Below are 22,847 nucleotides of genomic sequence, written 5' to 3'. Positions count from 1 at the left end.
TTTTTTTTTTTTTTTTTTTTTTTTATACGGCCCTCAACATGTCTTACTTAGAGCTTACAATAAATGCTGGCTAAATGATCAAATCCACACCATGCTTCAAGCATAGGCTTCTAGCTGATTGAGTCCCAGGCACTATGCCACACTGGTGACACAAATGGCTAACAGACAAAACAAAAATGACACATTGCTACCCTCATGGACCTTGCAGGCCCCATTCATTCTAGAATATGGTAAAACAGAAGTGTATTTATATTTTAAAATAATAATAAATTTTTATATTTGCAAGTGTTTATATATTTAAATATGCATGTGTGCACATATCAAATGCCATCTATGTCCTTAAGTCAGAGAGGTCTCCTGGTGTGACTTAGAGACAGAACTGTAGCATGACTAGGCATTATTTCTGCATAAAGCATGTCACTGCATATCAAGAGGAGGGGACAGAATATGCCAAGGCTCTGAAGAGAAGGAAGACATCACTGACTTGGGAGAAATAAAAGAAGATAAATGGTAAAATAGGGAAAATGGCCCAAGATGTGAGGGACAGACAAGACTTTAAAGGCCATGCTAAAAATTTTGCTCTTTATCTGATGGATAATGGGTAACTGTTAGAGAATAAAAAGGCAGGGATGGTATGGCAAGGTACCTTCTGTGTTGTGAAGAACTGATTAAAAGGAGAGAGTGGGGACACCAGTTAGAAAGCTACTAAGTGGCAGAGGTAAGAAAATGGTAAATGACTCAAAGGTCAAGTAAACCAGAGAACTGAATGTTGTTGAAGGTATTTGGGAGGCTTTGATAACAGACCAGCAAAAAATGTGGACATGAAATACAAGGAAAATACAGAAATGGTAAATAAGGGTATAAAAAGATGTGTAAAGCAGATGAGATGGTGAAGGGGTGTTTATCAAAGTAGCAGCATTTGGTAAGGGGGAAGGCTATTAGAGTATAAACGAGTTTTTCAGTCTTTTAAGGGTCACAGACAATATGACAGTATCTTCCAAAATTTACAATTCACGTTCTCTTCATTAACAGCAATTCAACTCTAGAAATTTACTCTAAAATATTCCCTACACAAGTACAAGAAGAACCCACTGCTCTATTAGAAAAGCAAAGCAACCTATATTTATAAGTACAGTAATGGGTAAATAATTTAGGAAGCATTTGTCTTTCAGAGTATTACATAACTATTAAGAATGAAGTACATCTTTAACAATGTCTGTATATGTCAGACTAAAGTCTAATGTCTGGTGTGTGTGTGCATGTGTGCGCAAAAGCTCATACATGCTTGAAAGGGCTGAAAGACTGTATACCCAAGTGTGAACAGTTGCTGGGTTGGTGGGACTTGCCTTTATTTCCTTCAGGGCAAGTTCGGCATTTTACACCAGCATATATTGTGTGTATACTTTTAAAATCCAAAAGAAAAAAGATGAGAGAAATTTCAATGTGATTCCAATATGCATCCTGATTAAGAGCCACTGTGTTAAAGAAATTAAAAACTATTACTTTTTTCAGAGAAATATGTTGACATATTCAGGAATTAAGCATATTATTATTTTTTTAACAATTGTTCAGCCTCCAATTCTACCTACCAAGATGGCCACTGGGACACACATACATATATGTGAACCAATCATTACAAAACATTAAGGATAAGCCTATACAGTAGCTACACCGACAGACCTAGTACAACACATGGTTTCCTATCCCAGCATGCTCTTAGATATTTCTGCCTATAAGGTCTCCTGATGAAGCCCACCCACCTCTCCTGCCCACCAGCCCCTACCTCACCTACACCTCTACTCTGCTGAGCTGTCCCTCTTTCAGACCTCAGCTTTTGTGACACCTCCTCACAAGCTTCCCTTGACACTCCGCCATGTGCTCAGGGCCTCCCTACCAAGTCAGCTCAAACTCTGCACTTTTTCTTTAAGATACTTACAATTGTGTGATTACATATTTAAAACTTCTTCTCTTTTTTTTTTTTTGGTTTTTAAGCATCAAACTAAAGATCCAAACACAATGGATTTGTTATCCCCAAATTTTCTAAACTAATTTTTTCTTCTAGGTTTGTCATTTTCAATGAATGTAGTTACGTGAAATTCTGGGAACTGAAAGTTATCTCATTTTCTATTCCTTTTATAAAGTAGGGTTGTGTTGACATCTGCAAATCTCTCTCTGAGTTCCAGAGGTTTACACGATTGTTCAACGCTTGTACTCCTTACTGTATTGTATCTCCATGTGGGTGACAGTCCTGTTTTTTCATCATAATTTATCTAGAACTTAGAAGGCATTAAACAAAGAATGATTTTATTAAAATGAATGAGAAATTCTTACCAGAATTTTAAGTTTAAACCTAAGAGGAGTCAGCTTCTCCTTCTAATGCTGCCTGTAAGGCAGACGTTCCTAGCCTTCAGACTTGTAAGCCTGTTGGCTACTATGACCCCCTCAAAAGGAGGATCACTCTCAGCAAATGCTGCCCCTGGAGAGTGGTTCTCATCCACTATAACCATCTCCCTGAGATCTTCATTACAGGGAAGTGGTAACCCAACAACCGAGAATGGAAAAAAGATGAAAAGTACATCTTTATGTCTGATATGCAATACTGATTGCTTTATGAAAATTTGAGGGAGCAGGAAAGTTATAAAACCTAGTTAAAACCAAGAATGAAATTTAAGCCACTCTTTTTGTTAGCAAAGCAAGTATAGGAGAGCAAATCATTATTTGTTGAAAAATAGAATTACTATGTTAGACTAAATTGTTAGAATCCTCAGGTGAAAATTATAATCTCTATAAAACCTTCAGCATTAAGTCCAACATCTTACTTATTTAAATAAAGAATTTACTGATTTATTTATAAACAAGAATCCCCCCCACACACACTGATATGCACATTTCCCACAATGGAATTATGTACCTTTTGACGTCGTTTTTCTTTCCTTTTGTCTTCTGTGTCCTGTAGCATTTTTTCTTTCCAGAGGTCAAAGAAATAGGAAGGATCAGTATAGAACTTCAGCCCATCCTTCTTATCATCTCTATGAATCAATGTATTATAAGTCAGGGGGGAAAAGATGGTTAGATACTTTTACCTAACAATGGAAGGTTAATATTAAAATTTTAAGTCAGGAGACACCTACATGGGGGCATCCTCACTATCAAGGACCTTATTCTCTAAATTTCCTTATTTGAAATAAATGTGGAAGTATGAACAGACAGCAACCTGTTCTACATAAGTAAGATAAGGTATTCTACTTAGAATGAAGTACAGAAAATGGCTCTGAGGGCCAGGGATTTAGCTCAGGGTTTCCACCACTTGACTTGCAAGCACAAGATCCCGAGTTCAATATCCGGTACCAAAAAAAGAAAATGGACCTGAAAATGCACAAGATAGCTTCTAAATAGCAAGTTTTAGTAGCTCAACTATTTCAGGAAACACTATTCCAATGGGGGATGACATTCAGAGATGGATGAGTTCTTAGTATACACATTCTTTTCTACTCTGGAAGGTAAATATTACTGTGATAAAAACAAGTAAGAGTTCTGTCCCTTTTCAATAAGGCTTGCCCAATACAGTGGTACCTTGGTTCATTCCACAAATTCTAGAAAGGGTAACAAATTCACGTTTGTACAGGAAAGACAGTTGTGGTCATGTTCATCACTTGATGCAGAGTTCACAAACAAAAAATTTTGCCAAATGCTTCTGTTTGTGTACTGAATTGTCTGCAAATAAAAGTGTTCGTGAACCAAGGTACCAGTGTATAAATTCAGTTGGGAAAGAAGCAAAATGCTCACTGTGTATAAATGTGGCTGGGAAAAAAAGTGTTAAGCTATGTGTTTTCAAAGAGACTTTATTCACTTGTAAGTATTGCTATAGTTGCTACAGTCTAAAGAGTACTGCAAATCCTACAGAAGTTATTCATTTACCATATAAACAAAAATAATGTGATCATCATGAATTAAAATGTACTATAACATCAAAACAATCATGATGCAAATAAAGTCTGCCCCATTAATGTCTGAAAAAGTATGTGGCCTGTTGACCTTCAACAAGGAAAGAAAAACATGTACATTTCATGTTAGTATTTCTACAAGTCATTTAGGGCACACAAAAGAAGCAAAATAATTAAATGAGTGTCAAGAGGAAAGAGTTTACAAAGAAAGAAAGCTTGGGGAGGAAAAGGTGTCACCTTCAAGTTCCTGTGCCTTGTTACCTCCTGTGTATTCCTTATCATCCAGTGCTAAGAGCCAGGCTTCTATGAGTTATTCTACTCACTGTGACTGAAAAATCACTACTAACAAGCCACACAATTCACTATTTTTTAACCTTAGGTTTTCTAGCTTCCCAATTTTTAAGCAAGCTGCATGATAGAAATTTTATTAATAACATTATTGTGAAAAAGAGAGTGTGTTTCCCCAAGATACTAAGGCTTTGTGTACAGGTAAAGGTATAAAAAAAAATGAGTGAAGAACTTGTGGAAAAATTTAAAAGATATAAAATGTGTCATCATTTTTATGATGGCATTAACACTCTAATGAAGATGGGAAAGTACTCAAGTAAACAAATTTTAATGTTGACAGAAGACCAAACAGCTATGTCCTGTTTACTGCTTAACTTTTTTTTTTTTTACTGTCCTGTTTACCCCGTAACTTTTTAGCACTGTGACACTTCTCTATTTGTTTAAATGCAAAAGTTTACGTTTTATGTACCCCAGCTATTGCTGTATGAATGAATTTGAGCTGGCACTGCTGTTCATGAATACATTATCACAAAGTCAAAGATATGTTTTATTTCCCATATAACTGAATACACACATACTCATATAAAGTTAAATCACTTTTCATGTCATTCAAATTTTTAAATCACCACAAATGTTTAATCATGATTTTGAAAAACCACACATAAATGGCTCAGTAGATTTTCTGATTTTCTTTTTAAAAGAGAATTTTTGGTGAGCTTTCTTAGTAACACTGTGTAGCAAACCTTAAACAAGCAAGTTCTCATGTCATAGTATGTATACTGAGGCTCCTAGTGCTAAGAAAAACTCAAACTTCCCTGGAAAAATATGTTTATCACATGAAAGCAGTCACAAATTAAAACGTTAGGCTCACGAAGCTTCTAATCTCATGTGATATGAGCTTTCTAAATGTATGCACATCACCTCCAGGAAAGCAGACATGTGCCATGAAAAGGCAGGACTTCTTGCTTGTTGCCATCAGTTTCCAGGGGATCTTTTATTTATTTGACAGAATCTCTATACACAAAGGGATCCAGTCTGAACTGCTCTTTATTGTCAGAACTGCAATAAATGGTGGCTCTAGACCTCTTCTTGTGAACCCTGAGAAAGGACAGCAATTACACTGTGGAAACCTCTAGCCACTCTCTGAGGAACAGCAAAGGGCTTGCAGGAAGAGATGTCGGGAAGCAGTCAAAGCAGCAATGAACTCACAGGCTTCTCTAGAGCCCTCATGGAAATAGCTGGCAAAGCTGACTGGGGTAGCAAGGGCCACTGGCCACCACAGCCTATGCTCACAGAGGGACAAGGCCCACCATGGGGGACAACCAGACCACAAGAGAAAGCGAGAGGAAAAGGTGGTGACAGCAGGTACTGGAAGAAACATTCTATGATGATGGGCAGCAGAAGGACATTTAACCAAGCATATTTCAGTGATCTCTTCATATTAATTTTTGTAATAGTTAGCTTCTATCCTTTTCCTTGGAAGTTCAGTCCTAAAAAGTTTAGTCCTTACCATTTTAACAATATAGGTTAATCTGGCAATGCCATCTTTAATCTTAAAAAACACTACCACCATAGCATACATTTTTCTGAATTAAGTAACAAATGACTGCAGTGCTTATGTACAGAGATGGGTATTTTGCTGCACTATAAATGAACTGTGCCATTCCTTTCCAACTGACTTTGAAAATAAGGAACAACAACATAACTGCACACAGTGCCATCATGTAAAATGTCCACTTCCACTTAAGATACCCATATCTGAGAGCTAAAATCAGAGTTCCCACTTCTGCTAAATGTACCTATATCTCAAAATACTAAAATTTTAATAGTTCTGTATTAATGGTTACTTTAATGTTTATAATATTGCAATTATTGTTTTCAAACTTTGGGAGAACTCCTTTTAACCCAAATATGCCATCAAAGATGTTCCTACCCAATGGGTTAACATGTTTCCAGCTCTCTCTACCTGTCCACCCACCCCCACTGAAAAGACTCTGGGGACCCCAAGAGGCATACCTGTAAGGGGTCAGGATGTTCAGAGGAGGTGGTTTATCACTCTGGTTGTAAATGTCAGCAACAGGATTAGGAATGCTGTTCTTTGAAACCACCTGCTGGTCTTGGATGGTGGAACTTTTGAAAGCTTTTTTCATGTTGATATCCTGTAGTGACACTATTTAGAGAAAATTCCCCCAAGTTAAGATACAAAGAAATATTTTTCACTACTTAGAAATAACTATCACTGGACTCACAACCATAAAGTCTCCTGGGATAATCAAACAGTGGTTTTTACTGTTTCTTTAAAACCATGCTTAAATAGAAGTTGATTCTACACCTTTTTAAAGGTGAATAGTTTTCTTTAATGAGGTCAAATTCTTTTGGGGTAATCTAAGTATTTCATTGAACCTATAATAGAACATCATTCTTTATTTAAATAGTACTCCAAAACCACACAGAAATATAATTATAACAGGCATGGCATGGGGGGGCACACCAACCAGTTAATATCACTTTAAGTATAATACCTAGGAAAAATATTTCTGCAAAAATCACACAAATGCAAATAGCATATTAAGATTTTCCAACACTAGCATTAAGGAAACACAGCAAAACTTTTCAACATACTTATAGTCCTTGGAAATCAAGTAGTTTGATATATAAAAAACTAAAGAGGCAGGAAATCGGGGCTTGGTATACTCTTTTCATAACTCATTTGACCTTGACATAACTTTTAAGATGGTAAATTGGTCTTATTAACCCATTTGGCCCAGCTACTGAAGCTATGACTGAGGTACATTAAGTGATATTTATAAGATCTGGCAAAAAAAAAAAAAAAAAGGTGAGGCCTAAACAGATCATTGATTTCCTAGCTTTCAGTACAGTTAAAACTTTATTGGGAAGGGATTTTAAAGATATGACATGTACCATAAAATTTCATAAACATTACCTTACAGATTAATCTTTTTCAGTATAGAGTTTATCATAAATACTTCAAAGTTTTAAAAGCCAACAAAATATCTAAGAAAAGTGAATACTAAAAATCACTTGTGACACTGATTTAAAAAGTAAATGACTTAAGATGTTAAGAATTCCTTGTCTGGAGGAAAAAAAATTTTTGTCTCAATAGACCAAGTAGCTATTTAATTTTTTTCTAATTAAAACATAAAATTAAAAATCTGATTTAAAAGAACATGTCTTTAACTTCCTATTTATTGCTGGGAAAAGTCAGTAAGAATATTCATAATAGGTATTAATAGTAATTTAATTTTGACCTTTGATAAAGACTTGAATATGGGTAAACATATCTTTTTTAAATGATGAGGGATGAATTCCACAAAAAACTACTTTATACTACGATATTGGTATAGTACAAAACTCAAGAAGCTGGGACCTTTTTAAAGCAACAAGAAAAATTCTAACTAGTACCATACAAAGGGAAAAATAACTTGTAACTTGAATATTTTTCTCAAAGTAAATATGAAGTAGTATATCTTATCATTTTTAGTCTTTTTTTCCAGTCTAATCTCAGTCTCTCATTCAAGACTCTGAAAGTAAAACTTTTGATGCCTTAAATTTTGTTGAAACTGCCACATATTTCAGGAAATATCATCAAAATGATTATCAGTTAACCTAAATAGTGCTGGTTCATATTAGTATTATTCTAAAACTTGAAGCCTACAGGCCTTTGGTGAATGCTCTTTCTGAGAAGGTTAATAAGATCTGGAAGTTGACAGAATCAGCAAGATTATTCACAGGCAACAACTCTAATAAGAACATCAGGCTGAAGTCTTCATTCTGTAGCATGGTATACTATGAACCTCATTCCTAGTTGGAGTGGTTCTAAGATTTTTAAAGTAACTACCAATAACTCTATCAAGAGTTCTAATAATGAATGCACTGGAAGAAGTATTTAACAAATACTGTATTTGTAATTTTTAACAAAATCATGGTGTATGAGGTAGATAAGATATTAATCTTTTCATCACTAATTAAAGCAGTGTTGTGGAGTTCCCTCACTATTCTTCCAGGGAAAAGATAAGACAAAATGTCTGCATACTAGCCAAGGAAAAAGCAGTGATTACACCACAATTAATTACTATCATCTGTGGCCATCACTTCTAGTTCACTGCATTCATGCAATTACCTACCCTCTTCCACTGTGGAATCCAGCTGCGTGACTTTGACAGCGAGGCGATCGATTCTGTCTTGAAGAGAATTTGCTCTGATGTAGAAGTTGTTAGCCTCATTAAACAACTCACCAAAAATGTCTTCAGCATGTTTGCCTGCAGAAGAGAAGGAACAAAGAATACCATCTGCTAAGGAGCTGCTGCTGTGGCCTCCACCCAGCAACACCAATGCTTATTACTGTCAACAAAAGGGCTGGTGCAAATGAGTGTAAAAATGAAAAAATGAAGAGTCACTGTCCAAGGCCCTTAGAACTTTTGAAACTTATTAGCTATTCATGTGAATCTGAAATTGACCCAAAGTGGCAGAATTTTAAAATATTCCAGGTAGTACAGAATCATTTTGCATGAGCTGTCACTCAAGTTATATCCCTAAATGGAACTTCTTTGGGGGAAAAAAGATCTCACTTTACATGCTATAAGTATAAATACAATCTTAAGAATTAAGCTGGCTTGTATTTCTCAAGGTAATTCAATAATCACATTGGCTTTCACCTCATCCACAATCAGAAACATGAGCTATCTTACCTCGAGCCTGATCATTTCCAACAGCATTAAGTTCTTCTAATTAATATTTGGAAACCTAGGGACACAGTGCTGACTCTGGTACTCACAGTATTCTGAATTTTGAGTTAAATATTTCTGCATGGCTTTTTTTTTAGCAGTACTAGAGACTTAACCCAGAATCTTCCCATTGGTCTACATCTCCAACCCTTTTGAAATTTTAAGTCAGGGTCTCACTAAGTCATCTAGTCTGCCTCAGCCTCACAGAGTTCTGGGATTGCAGGCAAATGTCAGCACATACAGCTTTACCTCTAGATTCTTAAGAGAGGTACATAAAACTTCTAGTTTTTAAAAAAGAATTTTACTTTCTGAAAATTTAGTAAGATAGGAATCCATATCTGTTTATATTGAATTTCCAAATCCCAAAACCATTCCATTACTCATTCTACAAATATGTGATAACTACCTTCTTTGTGTGCATGCCAGGACTTCTCTTTTCATTTTCTATTGGTTTATTACTTGAAAAAGGGAACACGAACATTTCTGGAAGGAAAGGTCCTAGAACATAAGTAATGTGAGTGTTTCCTCAGTAATTTACAGCTGATGAAGAGCCAGTGTTCCTCCTTGCTGCATGAACCCATGAGGAAGATAATCCAGGTCCCTCTGTTCAAGGTGCAGCCCCAACCCCCCAGGAATGCCTCCCACACACACCTGTTCAATGAAGGAACAAGTTAGTCCAGGAAGCCAACAAGGAGTTATGTTTTTATTTTCCACATGATTAAACTGAAGATCAAAAAGATAAACTGTCCAAAGCCCCTGGCTGGTCAGTGGCAGAAACAGATAAAACAAAAACTTCGTTGTCTAAAACTTTTAGTAGTTCTCTGCTCTTACCATACACCTTACTGAGTACCCTCGGTCAATACAGAACCACATAGCAGGTCCTCAAAACATTCAATACAGAATTACCATATGATCCAGGACTTGCACTTTCAGATATGTATCTAAAAGAAGTGAAAATGGACTTGAGATATTTGTACACTCATCTTCACAGAAGTATTATTCACAATAGCTAAGAGGTGAAAGCAACCCATGTGCAGGGATAAACAAATGGAATGTGATTCAGGCTTCAAAAGGCAGGAAATTCTGACCCATGCTACCACCTGGACAAGTCTTGCCGACATTATGCTACATGAAACAAGTCAGTTACAAAAAGACAAATACTGTATGAATTCATTCAAATAAGGTTCCTAGAGTGGGCAAATCCACAGACAGAAAGCTGAATGGTGGCCGTCAGAGGTTTGGGGAGTAAGAGAATGAGGATCTTTTTAATGGGTACACTTTCAGTTCTGCAAAATGAAAGGTTCTGAAGATCTGCTGCACAACAATGTGAACATATTTATCAATACTGAACTGTATACCTGTAATGGTTAAAATAGTAAATTTTATGTGATTATATATTTACTACAATTTAACATAACAACTTGAGAATAAAATCATAAAAATCCAGGATTCTGCATGGAAACAAATTCTTTCATACCCTCTTTACTCAGCACAGTAACAATCTCTTACTCTTTTCCCTATGTGACAAGTTTCCCCAGAATCACTTATTTTCTGATTTTGGAGATTAGCCATTCCAATAGCACGTACACAATAACATCAGCCAGAAGACAATTCCTCATTTCCTCTCCTAAACCTGTTTCTCTACTTTCCACTCTTCTTTTGTTAAGTTTATTGGTACAATTTAAGTATATATTATGATCACATTTATCATTGGGAATTTGTACCTGTACATGATATACATTGCTTCTTTTTCCCCCATTCCCCTTCCCTCCCTTCCACCCCTCCACATTTACAAAACAAACAAACAAAAAAACAAAAAACAAAACAAACAAAAAAAATGGTTTCCACTTTTTCCTTTTTTTCTTATATTTTCCTCTTATCTCTCTTTCCTTTCTCCTACCCCCACTCCCTTCTGTCCCTTCCCTCTGGACCTTTTCTTCTTATTCATTTTGGGCTTCATTTACACTTTCAGTTTCTCACATCAGAGAAACAATTCAGTATTTACACATGTGTGCTATTTATTTCACTTAAGAGTATGGCCTCAATGTGCATCCATTTAGCTATGAATGTCTCTAGTTTATCATTCTTCATGGCCAAACAGTACTCCATTTTATTAAAAAACACACACACACACACACACACACACACACACACACACACACACACACCTTCTTGATCCAGCCACCAGCTGTTAGGCATTGGGGCTGTTTCCAAGATTTAGCTATTACAAACTAGGCTGCTATAAAACTGGGTGTGCATATATTGCTATGGTATGATGCTTTTAATTCTTTTGGGAAGATACCCAGCAGAGGAATAACTGGGTCAAATGGGACTGCTAATCCTAGTTTTTTTAGGAATCTCCATACTAATTTTCAAGGGGCTGTACCAGTCTATATTCCCACCAACAGTGGAGAAGGGTCCCTTTTTCCCCACAACCCTGCCAGCATTTGCTATGGGTGGATTTCTTTTTTCTTTTTTTTTTTTTTTGAGTACCGGGGATTGAACTCGGGTCCTTGCACTGCAAGGCAGGCCACTGAATTGCTGAGCTAACCCCGGTCCTGGGTGGATTTCTTGACAGCAGCCATTTTTTCTTCATTGAGGTAGAATCTCGTTTTCATTGCATCTCTTGAATGACCAGTAATGTTGAACATTTTTTCATATGTTTATTTGCTTGCTGTTTCTACTTTGAGAAATGTTCATTTCAGATGCCCAATTTTGGATTGGGTCTTTAAATTTGGGAGGTCTGACTTTTTAAAGTTGTTTATATTTCTTTATATTTATATATTTATATTTTATATTTATTTATTTTATAGTAGGCCTTTTTCTAGGGAACAGCTTGTAAAACTTTTTTCCCAATTCTGGGTTGTCTCTTCACTCTTTTGGTGGTTTCTCTTGCTGCCGCCTTCCACTCTCAAAAATGTCAGCTCATCCTTCCTGTGGTCACCACGCAGACTTAGGGGCATCCTTGACTCCTCTTGTTCGCTTCCATCCACCCTGGCTCTGCAGACAACCCTGCCCTATCATACCTTTGCAGCACCACCTCCTTGAATCTCATGCTGGTCCAAGTCACTTCTCTCCTGGGTTTACCTGCAATGGGGTGGGCTCCCAGTGTCCACGTGGACACATTCCATCTTCAGCTCATTCTCCATAGAGGTGCATAGCCATCTTTTCAAAATTCAGGCCAGCTCTTGGTGCTCCTCAGCACTCTCAGGCCCCTTCCACAACTTGCTATCCCACTCAAAGAGGAGCCAAAGGTTAGGGCATACCTTGTACCATCTTCTATGGTTCACTTCACATATCTTCCCAGGCCTCATATTCTAAATCTTACACACTTGATTCCCATGAAAGGGCTTCTGGTTCGCTGTTTCTGTGATATGCAAAGGGCTCCCTTCCTTCCCAGACTGTGACAATTCCTGTTCTTTCTGCCTGCATCACCTTCTGCCCCAGAGATTCACACAGTTCCCTCACTTCATCCAGCTCTCTACTCAAAAGTCACCTTCTAAATGAGTGTTGCTCTAGCAACCCTAATTAAACATCTCCTTTCTATACATATAATGACACACGAGTCCTTTATTACCTCCTTGTGCCATTTTTCTCTTTTGTACTCCTCACCCATCTTAATGTAATAAAATAAATACGTACTTCTTTGTATTTACCTTGTTTCTTGTCTGTCTCCTTCCACTAAAATGTTTGATCCCTAAAAACAAGCATTCTCCTTCATCTCCTGTTCTGCTCTATCCATCTTGTCTAGAGCGCACCTGGCCTGGAGCAGGTGCTCAGAAAAGATTTTGGAATAAATGAATAAAAATGCAATAACTTGAGTTGTAACTCTGTTAACTTAAAACCAACCCTTCGGGATATAGACTGAGCTAAGTGCAGGAGTCCACAATATTCTTAAGTTTACCCCAATCACAAGACTCACAAATTCCAATCCTGACATAATTTCCCGGATCTCTCAGAGGGTATGAGCTAAGTCTCTGACCTGGCATTGCTTGTGCTGAACCCATGCTCAATAACATCTGTTGAGGGGGAAAAAAAAAACCCACACACAAAAAACTCATCTAGACCATTGTGTTCTTCTTAATGAGTACACAAGCTAACAAATGCTCCCTGCTCAAGAAGTATGGAAAAAGCAGCCCTGAAAAGATTAAGTGTATTTCTATACCTTAGGGCATCTCCAAATCCTCAATATACTGATGTGTGCTAAGAATGTGCAAGAGGATCTAGCATACCATGCTTTCAAAGAGAAAGGGTGTGGAAACACCTAATAGCATCTTTCAGAGCTGCTGCTTTCAGAAGCCCATGTGGAAAATGCTGGGTGATTTGCAGATGAGCAACATGCTCCAAATACTTCATGTTAGTCTCTTCATTTTTTTTTTATTTCTGAATAATCACTTATACTCCAGTGCAACTTCAAAAAACTCTATCCCTTTCCCTTTAGCTATGTACAACACTAATTTCTAGGGACAGTATACACCACTAAGATGGGAAAGTATGTCATAGTTTCTTGCAGAAATTAAGGCAGCATCCTTCAAAGCACAGTGACTACTGTTGAGAACACTCTGTACTTTGCTAAATGCTATATAAGCAAAAAAGGAATATGTATCCTATACCATCAATGCTAAATTCTATTTGAAAAGATTTATGTAACAGATACTGTATTTCCACTTGGAAGTTTTTGATTTATAAAGCGATATAAAAATTAAAGGTGCATAATTAATATTCTGCCAGCTGCTGAATGCTGACAAGTGACTAAAAGGAATGGTCTAATGAACAAGAATGAGTGTTGCAATTACAGTCTTCGGTTTTGCAAACCAACAGATTTGAAAAGCTGACTTCTACTCTTTAAATGGCAAGTCCATTTGTAGCTAAACTAAAATAATTTTGAATTGAATTAATCACCACATGGAGGAAGTACAATTTATTCACTCACTACTCACAAAAAGATTCAAATTCTGTATTTATTAGTACCCTGTGAATCTGAGGCCAAGAAGTGTGCCTCCAACTCCATAAATTAGAAATAATTAGCAGCTCTGAGGAAGCTGCTTTAACTTCTGCAAGAAACTATGGCATATTTTCCTATCATCTTAGTGGTGTGTAGTGTTCCTAAAAATTAGTGCTCTAATTTTAAAATTATGCATGGATTTTCAACTGTATTTAAGCATGAAGACTTATTGGAAGCAAACTGTCTTAAAGCCGGGTGTGGTGGCTCACTCCTGTAATCCCAGCACTCGGGAGGCTGAGGCAGGAGGATCGCTGGGAATTTGAGACCAGCTTCAGCTACATAGTGAGTTCCAGGTCAGTCTCAACTACATAGTGAGACCCTGTCTCAAAAAAACAAAAACAACAAGAAAAAAAACCCAAAAACTGTCTTACATGACTTCATTAACACAAGCCTAGCACCTAGATCTTGGTTTGTTAAGATTGTGATTTTTCATTCTTTACCAAATGGAATCAGACCCCTTGCAGAAATGGACTGACTCCAGGGCCAATGGTAGAAAATACAAGGTAAGCCTATAATATATTGTTCTGCTAGAAAAAATAATATGTTCAAAGACCAGTGTATATATGTCATAAGGTACCCAAGAGCCAGCCCAAAATAGACTCCCATTGGCCAAATCTGGGAAAATTGGTACATAATAAATAAGAGACTATAATCTATAGAATAAAATAATTATCAGTGCAAGTTGATATGAGTGAATGAAAGTATTTATAGAGCAGAATGCTAAGTAATTATTGTTGAAAAATTATGAAATTACAAAAATCACAACTCTGCAACCACCATAACAGTAACATTTTCAGGGAAGAAGCATCAATGGATGCTGAGAATAGCAGAATACAGAAATGGGATGGGAAAGAGGGCATTAAACAGTCTCAAAGTGTCTCCTCATAAGATACAGTATTTATATTAGAGAAACCTACAGTAATCGAACTGATGGAAGGCAGCAACACACCAGGTTATGAGACAAGCAGATTCGAGTGCTTCCCAATAAAATACATCAAGGAAGGCACAGCACCACCTGTGATACTTCTGTCACTATCCTACACTTAATCTCGGAGAGATGTTAGAAAATCCAGACCAACTAACATTCCACAAAACAGCTGTTTTCCTTTAATGTCAAAGTTATGAAAGAAAGACTATTTCAGATTAAAGGAGACACAGTTTTATACATATATATGGGGAAGTGAGAAGGTAGGGAAGAATCTCTGACAGAAAGAAAAAATGTAATATCTGGGCAATCTGAGAATTCATTCAAATTCTTGATACAGTTTTTGATCTGTTTGTAAATCAGGTATCATTTCAAAGTAAAAATTAAAAAAGAACCTTAACATAGTATTTGTAATAATATGCAGTTGCTACTGAACTCCATAAAACAAAATGCCATAATTATTGGAAGTTTTTCCTTCTCTTTTTAAATCTTTATTTTTGATGAAAAGCAATACATGCTTACTATAAGAAAGAGAAAAATATAGGAAAGTAAACAATAGGAAAAATGGCCCCAAGTCCAATCAAAGACATCTAATGCTAATATTCTGATTCAAAAGTAATACAGTGGTACCTTGGTTCACGAACTTAATTTGTTCTATGATTTGGGAAAAGATGGCCATGTTTGTGTTTGTGTGGGAAAGATGGTCTCAGTCATGTCTGTCACCCAATACAGAGTTTGCAAACAAAAACAAAATTTTGTCAAACGCTTCTGTTTGTGAAGTGAGGCACCCCTGTGCATATTCGCAATAGAAAATGTGGAAAACTCAAAAAGTAAAATGTCAGCCAGTTATTTACAGTGAACTGTTTTTGGTAATTCTTCACAATAGTCTAAGCATTTTACAAGAACTGAGATAATATACAGGTTATTAAACATATTCAGTTTTTCAGCAAGCACTGAGCATGAGGTACTGCTGTGGTGGCTTGAAGACATAGCAGTGAATACAGCCCAGGTCTCACATGGCACATATGATGGGGGAAACAGACAATAAGCCAGCAGACTGATACCTCAGGTGGTAACAAATACTATGAAGAAAATAAAATAGTAAGAGGCCAGAGAGTGGCAGGAAATGGGTGGCAATCAAAGGCCTCACTGATATGGTGGTATTGACTGACTAAGTAAGGAAGCTTCTATTCAAGCTCCTGCAGGAAGAATCTTCCAGGAAGAAGAAAGAAATTTACTTGGAGGGTCTGACCAACACCAAGGAGGCCAGAGTGGCTGGAGACCCATAATTAGTGGAACAGAGAAAGAAATGTCCTTCCGTTTGGGAGTGGAGTGCCTAGACTGGGAGCAGGGAGATCAGCTGGGAGGCTCCTGAGAAGCAATGGTGACTAACTAGAATAGTAGCAGCAAGGAAATAAGAGCTCATGAGCTACTAGACTGGAAGTCTGCTATTAGAAAATAAGACAACCAAAAGCATTTGATAAGGGACTGAGGTAAAGAAGAAATCATAAATTCTGTTTTAGTCATGTGGAGTTTGAGGTATCTAGTCGAAATCTAGTGCAGGTATTAAGTGAGCCATGTATAGACAAGTCTGAATTCCAAGGGAGGTCAGAACTTCAGGCAGAAATTTGGAAGTCATCAGCATAGAGATGGTACTTCAAGCCACTGGAGTGGGTAAGCTCATCTGACTGAGAGATGTGACCATCCCTCTGTATGGAATTAGACAACTATGAGTTAACTGTGTTATCAGGCAACTATGGGTTAATTAGGTAATTATGCTCTTTGTAGATTGTACCTGACTGGCCATGACAACTATAATCTGTCACCAAAGGAGCTTAATACACTCAGAAAGTCCTGCCAGAACTCTATGCTCTCCTCTCCCTCCACTGCTCTGCTTTGTGTAAATCCTGCTTGCTATACTCCCAGGGAAAGTACAATGGAATTAAGCTTTGTAGATGTAAAAAGAAGTATATAAAGAAGCATAAACCTCTACTTGGGGTTCTTGAGACTGACAATCAGGTGAGGAGTCAATAGCATTAAAAGCCGCTTTTTGCTCCTATCTTTGTATTGAACGGACTGTCCGGGGTCTCCAGTTTCCTGCTTCATGATAAAAAAGAATAGGGGGAGAGGAGTTTTAGTGACCAAGCACTGAAGCACTCCAACATGGAGATACTGGGAAGAATCATCAAAGGAGACTAATAAAGAACAGGTAAGAAGGAGAGTAGAAGAAACACCAGGTGAAGAAGCTAGGAGAAGAAGGTCTCTTCAGAGGAAGTGAAAAGTAGTTTCAAATAAGTGGGCAGGACTTGAATGGGTACAAGAGACAATAAGGGAAATAAAGGCAATGGAGATGTAGTTATTTGAAGGTCTCATGCTGTGAAAGGAAACAAGTGGGCTAACAGAAGAGGATGATTTAATTAAGACAGACTTCTCCATATATTGTATTTGATGGGAATGATGGTAGACAGAGGAGAGCAAAGAAGGTGCAGAGAACAGAGAAGGTAAATGAAGTCCTACAGTGAGCAAGAGGGTGTGAGATCCACTGTGTAGGTGGGAGATGGCTCAGGTAGAATCATGAACCACCCAGGCAGGCAGGCCTGGTACAGAGCCATGCAAAGGGGCGATTGATCGGGTGGGGAAATCCAGTTCTCCTCTGATTGCCTTTATGTTACCAATGATAGAAGCAGCACAGTCATCCGCTCAGAGTGTGGAAGTGTGAGATGGAAAGAAAAGATATGAAATAGGCATTCTACAAGCACTAAAACTATGAAATTATGGCAGCACTGCTGAACTAAGGGCTCACCTGAGGAATATGTTCCTGATTTTAAACCTTTCTTCTTTGCTAATATAAGCATTTAAAGCTATAAATTTCCCTCTAGGTATTTAAGTAAATCCCACAAATACAGTACACTGGTATTTTGTGTTTATTACCTCTCTGTAACAGTTTCAAATTTTCCTTGTTGAATTCCTTCTGACTTAAGGAATATTTAAAAACATATTGCTTGATTTTTTAATATTTGAGAATTACCTGAAAGATTATCTCATCATCACACTCTTTTGTATTAGTCTATCTTTTCAAACTTTCCTTTTATGGCCTAGCACATGTTTCATCTTGGTGAATTTCATGGGAAATTAAAAGAATATGTATTGGCCAGGTGTGGTGGCACACACCTGTAATCCCAGCACTCGGGAGGCTGAGGCAGGAGGATCACTGTGAGTTCGAGACCAGCCTGGGCTACATGGTGAGTTCCAGGTCAGTATCAGCTATATAGTAAGACGCTGTCTCAAAAAAAAAAAAAAACAAAAACAAAAACAAAAACAAAAGAAAAAACCCACAAAAAACAAAAAACAAAAGAATATGTATTATACAATTTAGGAATTTAGTGTTTTTCTGTGTTACTTTTATCATCACTGGGGCAAAATACCTGATATTTGCAACATAAAGAAGGAGATGTTTCTGCCACCTGCCTCGTAAGCACAAGGACCTGAGTTCGCTCCCAATTTTGACTCACATTTTTAGCACAGAGTTGGTCAGCTCCAAGGCAGCACGGCACAGCAGAGGATAGCTGCTTGCCTGAGTGCAGCCAGGAAACAGAGAATGGAGGAGGAGCCAGGGAGAGAGATAAACTCTTTCAGTGATCTGCCTCTTCTGATCAGTCCCTGCCTCCTAGTAACACATTTAGGTATAAACTTGTCAGAGGATTACCCCCACCTGAGTGCATAAAGCTTTGCAGGGATGTATAAATATAAGCCAAAATGGCATACAAAGATCAATTAGGTTAGATTGGCAGTAGTCAAATTTACTATGTATTCTTACTTTTTAACCTACCTGCTCTCTCAATTACTGAGGGATTCTAATAATAATCTCCAACTATAATTTGGAGTTTATCTACTCCTCCTTTCATGCTTTCTGCTAGGATAATCCAAATCTTATTTTAAGATTCCATTTTATCTCTTCTATGTGGTGTTCTTAATGGTTACTGAAAATCATACATGCATCCTTAATTCATCACAATCTACTTCCAAACAATATAGTATTTTGTAAAAAATATAAAATAAAATAACTCCATTTCCTCCCTTCTGTGCTCAGCACTCTTGCTGTCACATAAGTTATCAACTCCACAATAAATATGAAATGGTAAATAGTTTTATACAAATAACAGATATAGTGTTGATGATCTTTTATATTTACCTTTTAGGTACTCTTTATTCCTTTGTGGTGCAAGTCGTCTGGGTGACCAATTATTCAATTCTTTCAGATTCTTTATGAATAAAATGTCATTAATTTATTTAAACTTTTCCTCCCTTCCTCTCCTCTCCTCTCACTCCTCAGGGGTACTGGGGATTGAACTCAGGACCTTGTGCTTCCAAGGCAGGTGTGGCACCACTGAGCTAAATCCCCGGCCCCCCCAGTCATTTATTTTTAATTGTGAGACACAATTTTGCTGAGTAGCTAAGTTGCTCAGGTTGGGCTTAAATTTGCATTTGGATTGATAGTAAACATAACACATATCTTAGAAAGTATTAAAAATAATTACTTTTTTAAATCTTTAAGAAAAGACTTTTGTCATTCACATAATTATGCCAAATGTGAAAATTAATGCAAAAATATATTTTTTAAAAAATTAATGGATGAAAGACTACTTTAAAAAGACATATATAAAGCATTTTCAATACTTTTCTCTGATTAACAGAATTTTGTACGTCTTTTCCTTTCTGTGTTTTTTGTATTAAATTTTCTACATCAACTTATTAGTACCACGAAATGTAGCCTAAAGCTTTGTTGTGTGTACGTGTGTGGGGGCGTAATACTAAATTTCTAATTACTTTTATCCTGACATCCTAGGATGACTGTTAGAGAAGCAGAAAGACAATCCCAAGAACAAAGCAAAGTAGTAAAAGCCAAAGTATGAAGTATTAAAAAAAAAAAACTTGTGTCATCCTTGGCACAAATGTCCTATGTTCCCATCTCCTTTTTAAGCAAACTGTATTAAAATAACATTGGGATATCTAAGAGTTTGATCGCAAGAAGTTATAACTTTAATTGAGCAAAGAGCTGACAGCAACATGACCATCAGGGTGGTGGCAGATTTGGCATGCAGTGAGAGTTACTCTGCTTCAAGATGGTGCCCACTGCTTCACGCCGACACAGAAGGGCCAAGGGCTTCCTCGAAGGCCTTTTAAATGAAGGCACTAATCTCATTCATGAGAACTATTATCTTGACCTATCACCTCCCCATAGGCCTGGTCTCTAAATATCATCATCCTGGGGATTAGGATTTCAACACACAGACTCGAGGGAGACGTAAGCATTCAGTCCACTGCAGTCAGCATCTTAGTTTTCTAGAAATTATACCTCAAGCACATATCATTAGCCTCTTTTTGTAAGATCTTTGGGTTATAAGGCCAGGATGCATACAAGGAATCTGAAGAAAGGGTGGATTCACCTTGAAGACATCCACACACTACACTTTAAAAGGAAGAGAAAAACTGTCCTAGGCAAGTCTAAGGAACAGGTGCTATTTCCAAATTGTGGGCCTCATGGTCTCTCTCCTGTATAATTTTTTTCAGCACATCCTTTCTTTTGCATTTCTTCATCACTGATGTTTTCTGCTTTCTCTTAAGTTCCATACTCTCTCCAACTTCAGCTTATGAGTGGCTATCATGGCTTATTCAGTCAAGGATGACATCTCAACAATAAGTCCCATAATAAACTGGCAAATTCACTATGATTTTTCATTCAAATCCCCTGAAAGGATCTGAATGACCAATCCAGGTACACAGGTATCTCATTTCATGGGTGACATCTCTGGATGCATACTCCAATCACCACCTCAGAAGAGAGTCCCAGCATCTTGTCCTAATGCTCCTCAAGTGATTCTGATACAAAGGCAGATTGACAGCAACTGAGGCTGCCCAACTAGGGTTGGGTGTTCTTGAGGCAGGTTCCCTTTGCTGGCTCAATCCTGTGGCTACAGAGGATTATATGGTACCCAGGTTGGAGTGGTATATGAGTTTTCTATTGCTTCCTATCACATTAACACAAAATGTTACTTTACTTAAAACAGCACAAATTATCTTAAAGTTCTGGAGGTCTAAAGCCTGAAATGAACTTCACCATATTAAAATCAAGATACTGGCAGAACTGTATTCAGGACTGGGTTGAGGGTGGGGAAGGTCCATTTCCTTGCCTTCTGCATCCTCTATAGGATGTCTGCATTTCTCAGCTATTGTCCCCTTTTTCCATCTTCAAAGCCAGCAATGGCTGGTTGTTGCTTTGTCATAGAACACATTCTGACATACCAATTCTTCTACCTCTCTTTTCCACAGTTAAAGGACTCCTGTGTTTACACTGGACCCAACCAGAGAACCTGGGGTAATCGTCTTCTCTTAAGGTCAAATGTTTAGCATACTTCCCCCTTGCAGGTATCTAACATATCTATAGGTTCCAAAGATAAGAGCATGGACAAGTCTGGAGAAGCTATCATTCTGCCTATAATGGTCACATGCAACAAAACATACTGGGCAGGCAGATTCAATTACAAGAGATTATGGTCAAGCAACCATCATAAACAAAAATAGTACAGCTTTATGTGAAACATTACAGTGTGAGATGCAGATTGATGATTAAAATTTTAACAGTTTTACTGGTTTTATCACTTGTACTTGTGCTAAAAGATACCACAGTCACAAAAACAAGAGACTAAAGCATTCTTTCAAAAGTACAAAAATGTAAACAAACATTTTTACCCTTTAATAATTTATAAGGAATCTTCCTGTATTTAAATGAATTTATACATTTTATTAATAACCATTATCAAGAGTAAGCTGTAATTAGCTTAGATTCCAGAAGAAATGTTTTAAAACACATTTTAAATAATTTCAAGTTACTTTCTCCTTAGCCAATGATTACAGGTCTAGTACAATACATTAATAATAACGCAGCAAAAGTGTTTTAAAGAAATGCTCATCTGTAGTGTTTCTTCAAAATACATGAAAATACTTGAGTTTCTAAAGGAGAAAAAAAAATCTTCCTGTGCCCAAGGCTACTGGTATGTACAATTTCATGGAGGATTTTCTAGTTATTAAGAGTTTCTGAAAATTTTAACTGTGTAAACCTGTCACCATGTTATCTAAACTATCTAAACAGAAAAGGAGTGGGAAGATGTAAGAAAACAAGATCATGATATACTGGTAAATGTTAAAAGTTAGGTAAAAATAATGCAACTTCAAAAAAGCTTGGAAGGAAAAAGCATTCACATGCGCATTTGAGTTAAAAAAAATACACTATTCCTTGGATATTTAATACTAACATTCAAAATTAGAATAACAAAGATTTTCATGCTTGTATCTGCCATCAGTATATGCATACAAATAGATGGTATATATATTAATCAATTTATTTGTTGTATTGATCAGCTCTATTGCTGTTAGGACAAAATGCCTGACATACACAACTTAAAGGAGGAAGTGGAATGTCTGTTTCAGAGGCTTCAGTTGATGGCTGGCTTGTTCTAAGGCAGGAACATCATGGGGGAAGGGCATAGTGGAAAAAGGAACTCACTTTATAGCAGCCAAGAAGGAGCACACAGAAAGTGTACCAGAGAGAGAGACAGCCTCCAAAGGCATGCCCCTAGTGACTCATCTCCTTCAAAGGGGCCCTATGTACCTAAAGCACATTCAACTATGAAAGTCAGTGGATTAATCCAGTGATGAGTATAATATTCTCATGATCTAATCATCCATTCAGGAATCTCTTAAACCAGTCAAGTTGACAATTCCGATTAACGGGCACAAGTCCAACAACCCCTGCCAAGTCACATCTTAAACTAAATCTCCAATATAAACACATTAACAAGGTCATAATTCTATCTACTATACAACAAAAAGCACAACAATTCCTTCCACAAAGTCTCAACAGTTCCAGCCTTGCTCAAAAG

General features: G+C 37.1%; 1 protein-coding gene across 3 annotated transcripts in view; it reads right to left on the bottom strand.

Moving 5' to 3' along the window:
- Wasf3 (WASP family member 3) overlaps nucleotides 1-22,847 on the bottom strand; it is an 85,718-nt gene that overhangs the window by 14,633 nt on the left and 48,238 nt on the right. For all 3 annotated transcript variants that reach the window (XM_033759915.1, XM_010623821.3, XM_010623822.3), the window contains 3 exons: nucleotides 8,378-8,512; nucleotides 6,249-6,402; nucleotides 2,912-3,029 (listed from right to left, as the gene is read on the bottom strand). In XM_033759915.1, the coding sequence (XP_033615806.1) occupies nucleotides 2,912-3,029; nucleotides 6,249-6,402; nucleotides 8,378-8,512 (407 nt within the window). The remainder of the gene's footprint in view (nucleotides 1-2,911; nucleotides 3,030-6,248; nucleotides 6,403-8,377; nucleotides 8,513-22,847) is intronic.

This window comes from Fukomys damarensis, unplaced genomic scaffold (genome assembly GCF_012274545.1).
Source record: "Fukomys damarensis isolate Sample0158 unplaced genomic scaffold, DMR_v1.0_HiC HiC_scaffold_38, whole genome shotgun sequence".
NCBI classification, from domain to species: Eukaryota; Metazoa; Chordata; class Mammalia; order Rodentia; family Bathyergidae; genus Fukomys; species Fukomys damarensis.
The sequence above is the reverse complement of the archived record's forward strand: the minus strand, read 5'-3'. Positions and strand labels throughout refer to the sequence as shown.